This window comes from Diadema antillarum, unplaced genomic scaffold, assembly GCF_040938485.1.
Source record: "Diadema antillarum isolate AM-2024a unplaced genomic scaffold, OU_Dant_1.0 seq00002200_RagTag, whole genome shotgun sequence".
Lineage (NCBI taxonomy): Eukaryota > Metazoa > Echinodermata > Echinoidea > Diadematoida > Diadematidae > Diadema > Diadema antillarum.
Genome location: NW_027272836.1, coordinates 63,517 through 78,618, shown reverse-complemented (window position 1 = coordinate 78,618; position 15,102 = coordinate 63,517). Strand labels below are relative to the sequence as shown.

At 40.5% G+C, this 15,102-nt stretch overlaps 1 protein-coding gene across 1 annotated transcript in view; it reads right to left on the bottom strand.

The window, feature by feature from the left end:
* Positions 1 to 9,230: 9,230 nt before the first annotated feature.
* Positions 9,231 to 15,102, bottom strand: part of LOC139714236 (NXPE family member 3-like) — a 41,626-nt gene continuing 35,754 nt past the window's right edge. Inside the window, exon 6 of the mRNA XM_071625952.1 lies at positions 9,231 to 10,027. Within this exon, the coding sequence (XP_071482053.1) occupies positions 9,237 to 10,027 (791 nt within the window). The 3' untranslated portion in view covers positions 9,231 to 9,236. The remainder of the gene's footprint in view (positions 10,028 to 15,102) is intronic.

Below are 15,102 nucleotides of genomic sequence, written 5' to 3'. Positions count from 1 at the left end.
ATATGAACTGCAGTGTTCTGATTTCTCATTCCTGTGCTAGAAATGTGGCTTCATAGTGGTATGCATTTTTGAGAAACTGTCAGCGACAAAGCCAGTGTCAGTTTTGTCACATATAAATTGATATACGAGTATAGTGACCAAAAGGCCCTATATACTGTCCGTGAAAGCATGTAAAATTCTATACTTTAAATGTTTGTCCGGTTTCTGTCAAATTCAGTTATCTATCTATCAATACTCTCAAGTCTGTTTGAATGTGATCTATTGAAAAAACAAAAACAGTCAACTTAAAGGGGAAATCCAGTCCAAATATGAATTAGTCTGATAAAAAAGAGTATCGACAAAGTAAAATCTTACGAGTTCAACGGTAAAAATTTGACTGATATCGGATGAAAAATAAGGAAGTTATGACAATTTGAAGTTTTGCTAATTTCTGCAAAACAGTTCTTATTCAGTGAATATGAATATGCAAATGAGTGAACTAACCATGTCATACCTCACAATTTTCCACTGATCGTGTTCAAAAAAATTATGAAAAGTCAATGTTTCTGTCACTGAAGTCTGAAACATGATGTTATTCTTGGTTGAATAAATTCAGAATAGTGATCAGTTAGATGTACTAGGATTTGAGCCTCAGGCATAATTGCGTTTGAATGAAAAAACTGAGCATTTTAAAATTTTCTGTACAAACTATATGGCAAGTTGTGAGGGGATAATATGCTCGCTTTTCCATTTGCATATTCATATTGACTGTTCAAGGACTGTTTCCCGAAAAAATAGCGAAACTTCAAAACGTCATAACTCCCTTATTTTTTCATCCAATTTCCGTCAAAATTGTACTGTTGAACTCGTAATATTTTACTCTTTCTTATCAGACTAACTTATATTTGGACTGGATTTCCCCTTTAATGGAGCTGACTTTCCTAAAGGTTAACGAACCGCCACAAGTGGATATATATGTAGGCAAAGATTATGAAGGTTTCAATCGTTTGAAAGAATGTCAAGTGTGCAAAAAATGCATATCAAATGCGACTTTCTTTACTAGCAAGGGGGACACTTGCCCTCCCGGTGGGTAGCAGTCTTTCAGTTTGGACCCATGGGACTGGATCTTGAGCATTATCAAAGTTAAAGGTCCTGTTAACCTTTGGTTGCAGTGATTTAGAAAATGTTCAAGATATCACATTTGATGCATATAATTATAGGGTCTGTTGTATCACAAAACATCCTACCATATGAAATTTTCGCAATAAATCCTAAAATATAAGGAAATATCAGTATTTTTCTAAATAAACCATAACTGTAGACGGTTTTGTTATGTAACATTTCTATTACAATTATTGTTCACATTTTGTGTATTTAACAATACTTAACATCAATAATACGGATTCAAATTTTTACAGTGGTTGTTTCTATCCCTAACTCATACTTTAGAACTATTCTAAAGCACTTATGCGGGGTTTTTGTTTTTTGTTTGTTTGTTTCATCTGCAAATGCAAATGGTAAATTATGCTTTTAAGATGCAGCCAGTCACAACCATGCACATCAGGTTCGTGCGATCGCCTGCAACAACTATGAGTGCTCGCAAGATATACCAAGCGATCGGTCGTGCGATACCTAGAAAACAAAAGAAAAAAAAAGGAAAACTGTCGCAAGCGGTCGCAAACTGGTTGCAGCGAAAGCCCTTTGAGAGGGCGCTCTTTCGCGGACAGAACAAGATGAAGATTGAAGATGCAGTTAAAAAAGTATCCATATAGGATCTCTTCCAAGGACCGCATGGTCTCTGCAGAAATATGCAGAGCCATCAGTTTTAGGATGATATCAGAATGATGCTGAGCATTTGGACCATCCCTTTAAAGGGATGGTAAAGTTTTCGGTTGAGATGCATGGGACTTCGGTTTTCCAATTTTTATGATGATTTTTTTTTTTTTTAATTCGAGATGAGACACCTTTTATGAAATAATATGAAAGAGCATAATCCTAACACGAATTCAACGTTTATTTGATAAAAATTGTTTTTGGAATGGCTGAGATATCCAAAACAAAGCGATCCTAATAAAAGGTGGGACCCATCGTTTATTAGGATCGCTTTGTTTCACTTTGTTTTGGGGATAACACTTCCCAGCCATATACATGTATTCCTTATATCATTAATAATCCTGATGCAACATACGCACAATAAAGAACAAGCAGTCACTATAACTTTTATGTAAATATCATCTTGATAGATTGAAGAGACAGCAAAAGAAAGGAAAATAAAGATGCAAATGACTCAAAAGGGACGTCTCTGTGTAGTAAATGATAGTAATAATTCATAAAGCGGAAAGAACATTCAGGAACACGAGTACATTGTGCGAATTTTAATTTCAATTTCAATTTGATTGTCAATTTGATTTTATTATATTTTTCTTTGAAACAACAAAAGTAAACGTACATCATAACTGCAATTTATAAAAATTCGAGTCTACATGAAAATAAAAGATGAGTCCTACATAACGCATAAGCTACCTTCTTAAACATGATTTTCTATTGAAAACAAAGGAACACTTTTAACCTTATTGAAAATGACGTAACTCGTCTAGAAGCACACAACTACAGCAACTAGGCCAGAATACAATGATTACAGAATTAAGATATTAGTCCATCATTTTCTGCAAAAGCCTTGTCAAATCTATGATTGACGTCAATGATTGATATACCTTTAGTGATTCTTTTTCTTTCTTAAACGAGTGATCGGCTACTTTCTAACATATTTTTTCTTCTTTCTCTCTTTCTGTTTCTTTACATTATCATCATGATCACTGTGTAATTCTCACTGCACGTCTCCTCTCTAGCTCTTATGTTACAATTTCTGTCATCATTAAACCTATAATTTCGTAGCAGCACTTTGGAGGGGTATGTGTTTAATGTTTTCTCTGTTTACTGGTGTAAGAAAACATATGATAATTATCATAATAGTCCGCTCCTTGTTTTGTGACGACTGTTAATATTGCTTGTTTGCGTGAAAAAAAAAATAGGGAAAGACTGTTTATATGGATGAAGAACATGGATTGGATATAGCTTGCGGAGCTCAAAATAAATTTCAAACAAGACCACCTCTATCAGAGACACAAAGTGAAGTAATTAAAAGAAATTCAGATATATATTTCGTTTTGTACACCAATCGGGATTGCAAACTTAAGATGCACTTAAAAACACAATGATAGGGAGCTTTAGATTTGCGACGCGGACGTTTAAGACGACAATTGCGTTGGACGTTCTCCTCTCTTCCTGCGTCTTGTTGCAAAGTAGCTGTAGATTTTGCGACGCAGCCTAAACAAAGTGATATGGTGTCCCATTGATCGGTGCATCAAGAAGCTCTCTGTGTCATGAATTGAGCGGACGCAAACACACGTGAAAACTTAGCCAAAGCGAGATCAATTTTGATAAGCGGTTGTGCGCATGCGAAGAACAGTTTTTTCCTCTGAATGTCTGTGCGCGAAAATCTAAAGCTTCCTAATGAAAGGAAATGAAGATTACAATATTTGCTGAGGAAGGCCTAGGGAATGTAAGGACACTTAATATATATATACTATTATATATTTTGTCAGCATCATGAAAGACACTCGTGAGCATTTTAAATACGTCAGACAAATTATTCCCACGACAGGTTACTTGTACACACTATCAGTTTACATCCCGTATTGCAATTCCAAACCTTTCTAGTAATTCCTATGATGTTATTTCAAAACATCATCTACATTATATCTTAAGTAATTTAGTATCGCGATATTGAGAATTTCTAACTCAAAAAAAGACAAGAAGATTGATTGCAGTTACATTAAGCATGCATTCAGATTTATTGCTAATGTATTGTTTTGCCTCATTTGAAGAAAAATCATCGATTCTAATTGGTTGTGTCTGAGGGGGATAAAGGCTACAATAAATTGCCTTCGCCAGCCCCATAGTACTGAACCATCCTCTTGTGGTGCATAGAGGAACGCACTATATGCCCCATGTTCGTCTCATAACTGTAAATAATTCTCCATTTACACAGATGTAACAATTTTTTTTAAAAGCCCAGAAAATTATATGAAAATAGAAGAAAGATTCAATGTCTTTCAAGTTTCATCGTGGAGTTACACGTAGCTCCACTCTGGTTTCATATTTGATATCCTATCAATTATTTATACAACCATACAGGCATAGGAGCAATCCTTTGATTCTGTTCATACAGAGGGTAATCTCCCCCTGAGACTACATACCAAATGGCTAATATAGAGGCATAACAGTCATGATGATTTTATGGTAACATATACGAGCGCGGGAGAGCTTCGAACACAATAATACACATAATATTCATCATTGAATTCTGAATGTCATTAATCCTATCCGATGTGTCATAGTATTACTATAGTGAACCATATTTGCCTTTTTATATGCTGGTCTCCTCTGCCTGTACCTTAAAATATATGTTAATGTAATTTCTCTCATGTATACCTGTATGTCTATCGAGTAATTTCGATTAACACTGATTAAGTTTATTATATACGGTGCTTATATAGAGCATATCACTACCGTAGTGTTTCTATGCACTTTAAGGGAGAGGGATGAAAATGAAAAAAAAAGAACATTAATGTAGGACCTACAATATATGTACCGTAGATGCAAACCAAAACTCATTCATAAAACTTTTAAAACAGAAATGTCTTGAGAACAGTTTCGAACTTTAAGACTGTGGAAGCTTCCTTTATATAACAGGAAACAATGTTCCACAGTGTGGGAGCAGCATGAGCAAAAGATCGCTCACCATGATTGGCTTTGATAACAGGACATTGAAGATTTTTCTGAGTCGATCTGAGATTACGAGAGGGGGTATACCTTACCAAGGACTCACTGAGATATTCTGGTACTATTGAATGCAGGCACTGGTAAGTCAGTAACAGTATCTTAAAAACTATGAGTGATTGGATGGGGAGCCAGTGAAGCTGCTTCAAAATGGGGGTTATGTGAGAATTCTTCTTCGTGCAGGTAATCAATCATCGATTCACCATATCAGAGATAAATCATTGCTGACTTGTCACATTTCTTATTTGTATGATTCGCAAGTGGACAGAAACATAATGCAAAACTTCCAGAACATCTCTGTCTCTAACTTAGGTAGCATACTTTCAACTCGGGTATTTACATGGCCGACGCCACGTATTTAAAAGTGGGGGCCCAGTTCATATATTTTTTATGCCACTTCCGGGTTTCCTCAGCTGACAAAAAAGAAAAAAAAAACATCTTCAGTGCAACTTACTGCTGCCACTTTCGGGTTTCTTCAGCTGAGGATCAAGAAACAAAACAAAACACAATACAACAAAAGGGGCTTGCATGCACTTCTAAGCCTCTGGTATACTACACACACACACACACACACACACACACACACACACTTTTTTTTTCTTCTCTCTCTCTCTCTCTCTCTCTCTCCGGGGTAACAAATACCCAAGTACCCGGTGGAGGGGGGGGGGCGGTTGCGAGCCCCCGCCCCCCCCCCCGGTTCCGCCGACCTTGTTTATACGTATGCTCCTTCAACCCACTCAGCTCAAAGCCACAACTCCCGGAGCACTCTAAACTAGTGATAGCTTATAGGCAGAGTTACGATGCTATCTAAAAAACCTAGCCTCGAAAGGGGCACATTTTTAGAGCGTTTCAGGGCCCCAATTGTCTGTTCACTTATGAGCGCTCAGGAGCGCTGCAGGAGTTTCACAATTGTTTTTCCCCCATTTTTCTCTTCGGGATATTCAAGACTATGTGTTGAATATGAACAGAAAAAAAATGGACTGTGTTGTGTATGATGGACTTTGTGGGAGAGACCAAATTATCGGACAGGTGGCTATCTTAAAGGTTATGGACCCCCCCCCCAAAAAAAAAAGTAAAAAAAAAACAACAACAACAACCCTAAACACAAACCTGCAGTCGTGCAGGCTGACCTGTTTATTGAACCACTTTCACTGACAGATCTCATCCATTTCAGTAAAACATTCAATGTTTCTCCATGTTAATAGTCAAAATTTGAAAAAAAAGTGCAACCTGCCATTGTTATATTTAAAGTTAATTCGCTCAGTCATCCATGACATTTATCAACACGTACAATCATGTACCAGCAGTTAAGAGAAGAAGAGTTTTTCTTTCCTCACAACCAATATTACGCTCTCCATTTGTTGACAATAATGAAATAGTAGCCCTCTGATGTTGGATCACTTTTTTATATGACCTATTACACTAAACAAAAAGTAAGTTCCCCCTAAAACAAACATCAATATTTTATGAATCAGGAACCTTTGAGGAAATCTGAATACAGGATCATGTAGCTGTAGTTCTCGGCTACCTTTCATGTGAAATTCAGTGGATATCACTGGGTCACGCTTGAGTGAGCATGACTTACAGTCAAAATGGTCACTTTTTGAAGTTCACAAGCCCAATTTTGCAACTTTGATTTGGTGATATCGGAACGAATTTCAATTTTCCACGATAAAAAGGCATGCAACGTAAAATTTATGTGCTTCTTATCATACCATGTGACTTGTGCTCAAAATTTCACGGTTGAGTGAACACGGGGTGAAAATTACCAAAATTGCCGATTTGACATGTTTCTCGTGGTAATTTCCATCAATTGAGATTGAATTCGGGTGTTGAACAGTTTTTACACACAATTCACATATACTTTCACGGTTGAATGAGCACATTAAAAACAAAGAAAAATAACAATTTAAATTGTGCTGTCAGAATTGCGATAATTTTGCGCACTGAAATCAACTACTAGTACATGATGCTTTTTTATATTGTGCTAATACCCAAACGCATATCAGTGACCACCTGACATTTCAGTCACGCTTCAATAAGCACGTGAGGCTGGAAACCCTTTTTTTTTTAACCTACATAATGAAAAATTGGCAGTTTGGCCATAATCCCCATGGTAAGTTCATGTGAAGAGGAGGAATCTATGCTTTTCAAAGCTAACAATGGCTTTTGCATGCAATGTGGTTTATTTTACGGTTGAATGACCACATTATGAAACAATGATTTATCTTATTAGAACCATCCAGCAGGTGTTGCATTGATCTTCTGCATTTAAAATCAACTGAAAAACATTTCATTATTGCGTTTAGGACCGATATAAATGTCTCAGTGATCCTTGGCATTCCTTCAAGATCTTACACGTCAAAGGGTACATGGTGCCGGAAACCCTCCTTATAATCCATGGTTACCTTTGATTAAATATTGAAGTATTCGTGGGGAAATTGGTCTGCCTTTAGTTTGATGAAATCCCGTTGTTGGAGCAGAGATGACAAATTATGCAAATTAAATCTTCGGGCCTTTGTTCTCGCTACTGAATACTAATTTTGGCAAATTCTTTGTAAAGTCATGAAGTCATGCATTATTCAAAGGGAAAATAAATGCAATTAATCATTGACATGGTACCAAATTTCACTTTTGTTCAACATCAATATCCTTCCGTGCTGCACATATGCACTGAGAGTCTGGAGACAGATATTGATTGTGGTGAGAAACATGTAGTGGCCTTTGTTGTTCATGTCGTGTTGATGATTGTGAGGGTGATGATAGTTGCTTAAAATGTTGGTTGACTATTGTGCGATCGTTATGGCAATATAACATAGATTGGGGAGCATCTGCACTCACTTTTTAGGCTCTATCCACTAACACCGCTGAACACGTCTTCAAAACCAACCAAAAAATGGGAATTTCAGCCACGAAAACGGTTTTGACCTGCACACTTTGCTCATCTTATGTGCTCACTGAAGCATGTCACAATGTCATTTTTTTAATCGAAATGTTATCTTTTCCATTGAAATCAGAGTAATTTCCCAACATATCAACTAAAACATAAAAAACATGAATATTTCTTATTATATAGGGCAAAAAAGGGTTTTCCAGCCCCACATGCGCATTGAAGCGTGACTAAAATGTCAGGTGATCACTGTATGCACAGTGGTATTAAACACAATACAAAAAGCATTAAAACAATTGATTTCAGTGCGCAAAATTATCGCAATTCTTACTGCATAATTTCAATTGTTATTTTTCTTTGTTTTTAATGTACTCATTCAACCGTGAAATTACGTGAATTGTGTATGAAAACTGTTCAACACACGAATTCAATCTCAATTGATAGAAATTACTACGAGAAACATGTCAAATCGGCCATTTTGGTAATTTTCACCCCGTGTTCACTCAACCGTGAAATTGTGTGCACAAGTCACATGGTACGATGAGAAGCACATAAATTTTACGTTGCATGCCTTTTTATCGTGGAAAATTGAAATTCGTTCCGATATCACCAAATCAAAGTTGCAAAATTGGGCTTGTGAACTTCAAAAAGTGACCATTTTGACTGTAAGTCATGCTCACTCAAGCGTGACCCAGTGATATCCACTGAATTTCACATGAAAGGTAGCCGACAAATGCAGCTACATGCTCCTGTATTCAGATTTCCTCAGAGGTTCCCGATTTATAAATTACACAAGTTTGTTTTAGGGGGAACTTACTTTTTGTTTAGTGTATATATATACAGTGCGAGAAGAAGAGCAATCGTGGACGTAGCTAGTGGTCAACGTGCGTGTTTATTGCCGAGCTTTCGGTCTGATTAGGACCTTCATCAGGGCTGTAACGATACGAAAATGACTCACTCGTATGGCTACACTAATAAATAAGTAAATATGTATAGGCCTACTAGTATAAATCTAACTGGTGTGAGTCTATAATGACTATGTAATCAATCAATCCGTAATTATATATTTGTAGATATTTGTATATATATTTGTATATATTTTTGTATCGTTACAGCCCTGATGAAGGTCCTAACGGGACCGAAAGCTCGGCAATAAACACGCACGTTGACCACTAGCTACGTCCGCGATTGCTCTTCTTCTCGCACTGAATATAAATAATGAAGGAGCTACACTGCAAGGTGCTGGAAATGGTCGAGACCCCTTCTCGCAGTCTCTATATATGTATATATGTATATATATATATATATATATATATATATATGTATATATGTATGTATATATATATATATATATATATGTACATATTCATATGTACATGTATATATATATATATATGAGATATATATTATAATGTGTGTGTGTGTGCATGTGTGTAGGCTAGGCCCTATGTTCGTGGAAACTTATTTACAGGTGTGATGAGACACGCAAGTATAAAAGTACAGTGTACTATATTCTGTTATGTCTTTACTCCTCTGGGCACATGTAAGACAGTAGAGTTGTTATGCCGCTGGAGATGACATCGCTGACTGGGTGAACCATATCTTTGTTGGAGTACGCTACAGTCATAGACCACTGGTCGATGAATCCTATGTTGGAGTAGTTTGCAAAGACTTGTCTCATTTTGAGGTCCAGCGAGCGGGCGTACCAATCGCTGACAGAAAGAGCGGATCCCGTTCGTGTGTTGGCGCTTTTCAAGACGACGAGCGTTTTAGGACTACGTTTGTGTAGTCTTTCCACAGCAGCTCGTATCTGTTGAGCGCGATCTTCGTAGTGACTCATGTTCACAGTGGTGAGATGTGCCCAAAATGTAAAGGAATATACCGTGTCTGGTGTAGCGTCTAATTCATCCAGTGCATCGACAATGTATTTCACCTCTGTCGCATTAGTCAAGTTGTTACGTATAGGATAACCATGATGGCGATAGTGTACCGTGAAATTGTGTTTTTTACTTTCAGCTAACGATGGACCTACCTTCCAATTCGATTGCTTAGTTGGTGGATTTGGGGTGAGTTCCTTAAGGTTGCTGACAAGAAATTCATAGTACTGCCTGGATGTGGAGTCACCATGGAAATACAACGCTTTGTTTCTAAGACATTTGTAAGCTTCTGGGCTCTTGAAAGCACGCAGTTGGCAGTAGTTGGAATACCATCTGCCTTTGAGAAAAAAGCCAGCAGCCATTGAAGAAGAGTTGATGAGAGATCCAATTCGACAAGGAGGAAGGTTCTTGTTTGGGCAACCACGTTCATCAGAGTATTCTGAGAGTAAAAATGTGTGGAAAGCAAGATATTATGAAAGCAAGATATTATTCAGAGGGGTGAAGGTTCAGGTGTGAGTTTCTTCCATTTGTCTCCCTCTACCAATGAAATTTGTTTAAGATCGCAACTGCTAATCTGTAAATTAACAAACATGTCGGAAAAAAGGAACCAGTGGGACTCGAACCTGTCATATATTGCTTTCCGGGCAGCGACACTACCACCAGGCTGTTCCTGGATACCGGCAGTGACACGATTAACATGGAACAAATACCCAAGCTCCGAAATTCCGACATTGTTGTGTTAAGTAGTCCAAGGCGGACAAGGCATATCAAAAATGAAAGCAAGATATTATTGGATTATAACAGATAGTTACAACAGGGAGGTGCACCACCTTGGTTAACAGGAATGAGAGCAACAGTAGGAATAGTAATAAAAAAGAGTTATAATTAGCGGGCAAAATGAAAAGAAAGAACAGGAGTGACAAGGATGAACACGAAAAATCGAACAATCAAAATACACACGACATACTGTATTTGCAACTTCAGAAAATGAAAGTACACTGTATGTTCAATGATCAGAACAGACAAGTTGAACCATTACAATATTTAGCTTTCTTGGACTGGACACCCAAACAGAAACAAGAAATTGGACATAGGACCATCCTGTCATACTATATTTTAGTGACGACGCCTGCCAAGTTCAGTGACAAATATGAGCACGTATTTTCAAGAAGAAGATGAAAATACAGACAGGTCCCCATTTGATCCCTCACCCCCTGACAGGGTGACTGGGTTTCTCTCGGATCTGTCATGAACAAGCTTGAAACTACAGTCACCAACTTATATAATATACTCCTAGCACTAACTTAGATTATTATCAATCCTACATGGTTGGATAGAGAAAATTTCTCAATTTTATGAGGGGGGGGGGGGAGGGGCATGGTGCACATTAATTGAACGAATTGAAACTCCTTGCCCCTAGGAATGATATACCTGCCAAGTTTAGCAAAAATTTGTCATGGGGATTTCATGGTCGACAGCCCCCATTGCTCCCCCTTCCTCCCCCCGGCTACGTTTTGTTGCATTTGTTCAAGTATACGCTTCATGTTAAAGGACAAGTCCACCTTCATATACATAAGGATTAAGAGAATGCAGCAATATTAGTAGAACATATTAGTGAAATGTAGTGGGGGAGGTGGTGTCCTCTCGGGGGATTATTGGGGAGTGTGGGTGTGTGTGTGTTGAACTGGATGATTAACTAGATGTGTGAGGGGGTGCTAGGTGTGTGGGTACGCCCTACTGGTTCTCTGTTGCGGGGTTCTTATGGCGATCCAGTGGGGAAGGGGCGAACACGGGGCACCATGAAAGATGACCGAGTGGGAGACGGATCTGCCTGTATAAAATAATGGGAGAGGTGCCCCAACAAAATTGACAGAGGCCCTCTATAGTTCAATGACAGCATATTGTGATCATCACATCCCCCACCACTTAACTATGTCATCGTCCCTTGATGACATAAAAAAGGAAATGTTTACTGTAAAACATGTAATAATCCCTGAACCTAGAAGGTGGTTGGCCCCGACCAAGTCTCTCAGGATACCGACGAAGTTGGCCATCTTCACCAGCGGGACTGCTTGACCTGGCATCAGTGTTTCCAGTGTCATCATTCCTTTCTTCAATCTCATCATCTTCAATCCCATTCATGCTCTCTTCCTCTACTTCATCATTTCCATCGACAACCGGGTCATCATCATTGGAAACTAGTGGGAAATCACCATCCGGTCTCCCACGTGAGGGCAAGACATATGCTGCAGTGGCCACTGGCCCAGAACCTTCACTGTCCAAAACACTGGAAGACTCAACCTCATGATGAACAGAACCAGGATCCTCTGACGGAAGCCAAGGACAAAGTTTCATTTGAGTGCGGTGCAAAACTTTCTCTCCAGACTTGTTCCTTCAAACATACACTGGCCGATCTGGAAACGGTTGCTTCACCACAAGATAGGGCTGCGATTCCCAGCAATCTTGGATCTTATGTCTACCCTTGAATGCTTGTTTCCGAACAAGGACGTACTGACCCAATCCAAGTGGTGCCTCGAACACTCGCTTAGCCTGCTTAATCTGTCTAGCAGCTATGATTCCTCTTGCCTGTCTGGCAGCAATGGCTCGGGCTGTTTTCAACCGACTCTGATGTCTCCTGACGTAACCAGTCAATGTTCTGTTACGTCGAACCTCCCCACTTGGCTCAATACCACATGGTGACCGTGCGTTTCTCCCAACTTCTCTCACTACCTCGTCTGACAGTTGCTGACTCCTAACTTCTGACCCAGTATCAATCTGGTGTGTGATTGCATCAGTATATCCCACATCATTATCCATTGTAGAGAATGCTTCCTGATGCTGTATGAGGAGTTGCTTCAGTTTGCCCACTTGTTCCACACCCAGACCGGAACAATCTACGTCAACGGGTACAGGAAAGTCATGCTCGTCCTTTGTCTCAGCTGATATCCTGCAAACACCAGCAGCTCCTGAGACGTCCTGCACAGGCTGATCCTGACAATACCTCTCCCCAAGGTATAAGTGACCAAGTCTGGTGGTATCCGGTAGAACCACTTGAGATTCACCCTCATTGTGTACTGCCAAGGAGAACTTGCCATCCTGTACATCCACGAAACAGGGAGGAACGATTACTCCACATAGTATGGCGCCATCATGGTCGGGCTCCAGAACAGCATCAAACTCGAACCCATTGCCTGCTGGAATCTGGCCTTCAGTGATCACAGACTGTCGAGCTGAGATCACAACACCTCCACTCAGACATGCCTTGCCAACTCAGACTACCTTTGCCAACTCTGCCATCCTCATCACCTAGTTTGGATCTGGCACTCATAAACTTCATCACCTTTTGCCAAGCTTGCTTAGAGGTAGGCTGATTAAGTCTCGTAAGGTATCCCTGTCCTGGCAGCTCAATCCTCTCCCAACATTCCTGTAGGACATTCATACCAAGAATCCCTTGGACCGAGTCAGGTTCCCTTCTTTCAGCAGAATCAGCCAGGACCAAGACAACCCTCTCCTGGACTATCTCTCCCAGGACCTTGATATCGGTCTCAAAGCATCCGACGTAGGGGATGGTACTGCCATTGGCAGAGACTAGGGTGAATGGGGAAGGAATCTCCTTCAACACTATGCCACGCGGTTCACTGTAGAAACTCTCACAGATCGTTGTAACTTGAGAGCCTGGGTCCTGCAAGCACGATACTTCAACACCTTCAAAATCGACATCAACTGTGTAACAATCTCCGACTGTCTTGGCCAGGAACTCAGTATCCCCATTCTCAGAACTTGCATCAACACGTGAGGTTCCAGCCCTAATTGGTCCTTCATTCCTCCGATCTGGCTGAGGCCTCTGTTGGTCTTGAGTGACCCTCTGATCTGGGCTAGATGCCTGCTGTTCTGGTCTCCCTGACCTGGCAATATACTGGTTCCGTGTAAGACTTGGCTGATTCACTCCTTCAGGTTGAGACCAATGCTGATGCTGTTGCGCCTGCTGATCTTGGAACCGCTGTTGATCAGGTTGAGTAAAACGCTCGCCAGTCTGGAACTGTGGTTGGTACGGTTGATATACGTACTGACTAGGGTAAGGCCCCTGCTGACACCTTTCAGGGCACTCTCGTGCAAAATGCCCATACATCCCACAGGCTCCTCTTGGTTGTCTCATTGGGTAGGCAGGACGAGGACCACCAGTACCAGGGGGAACTGAACGAACAGGTTGCACAACTTCACGCACTCCTTGCACCAGGTTCTCTCCCATCTTCTTGAGGGCCACCAATATCTCAGACGAAGGGGTTTGGAGCCCAACCTGTTTGGTCTGTAACGCCGCTTGTCGTGCACTGTCATGCCCTGTAATTCGCGACTCCTCCCGTCCAGACCTCCGGACTGCGAACTCTCTTAGGTCTCGACACTTGACGGTGCTATCTCCCTCGTAACGGTCCCGGCAAGCATTCCGGAGGATCTGGTCATCCAATCCCTCGATGAACTGCCTAACAAGAATGATGTTCGGCTCTGAATACAGCTTTTCATCTCGGCGACAGAGATTGTTGAACCGTCTCTCCAAATCGATGGCATTGTCTCGTAGAGGCTCTCCCCTTCTCTGTTTCCTTTGCAGGAATAACCTCTGCAGCTCTCCAAGGTTCTGAGCACTCGAATAAGAGTCTTGCAAAAATTGGAGGATCTCCTCTGCAGTCTTCTCGTCCTTAATAAGGGCCTTGACCTCAGCCTTGGGGAGTCCTCGCACAAAATCAAGGAGGTACGAAGTTTTTTTCTTCTTTGGAGATGTCGTACCTCGAGAAGGCAGCTCTGATACTGGTGATGAAGTCGTCCACCTCCGACGCCCTTCCTTCGAACACAGGGATCTTCCGTTCTGGGGCCATTACAAACTTTGAAGACTTTCTCATGGACAGCTCCTGGAGTTGCGTTCTCAGGTCTGCTAACTCTTTGCTCGTTGCATCACCGTCTGCATGACCAGGAACAACAGGGACGTAAACCTTGTCTTTCCAGCCGCCAACTGGGGGTGGAATTTGCCCTTGCACTGCCATGGCTCGTCTCTTCCTATCATCCTCCTCTGTGAAAACCAGACCAGTGGCCTGAGGATGAACACCTTGTAAAACTTCCAACAACAGGTGTCCCTCACTTTGCAAGGGATTTTCAGAGACATCCCCGGTGCATCTTCAATCTGAATGTAAGCCATCTTCGACAATATTATAACTTGCTAGTTATACATAAACAACAAAGGTTTAGCCTTCTTTTCAAGGAAAGAAACAATCGAAACGTTTCTTTTCCTTTACAAAAAGAGGTACACTGACGGGAAAACCTGGCCCACCTCCAATAACTTGCAGTCACAATGGCAATTGAATCATCCCTTGTCAAAAATGATCTTACAATACTCTCAAGGGGAATGGCATTAACTGACCATCACAATCAATCAATCCCCCTAAGTATACACAGATGCATGGGTACCAGCAATATCACTGTGACATGACAAGAAGTTATGAATACCATCACATGTAAACATGCAAT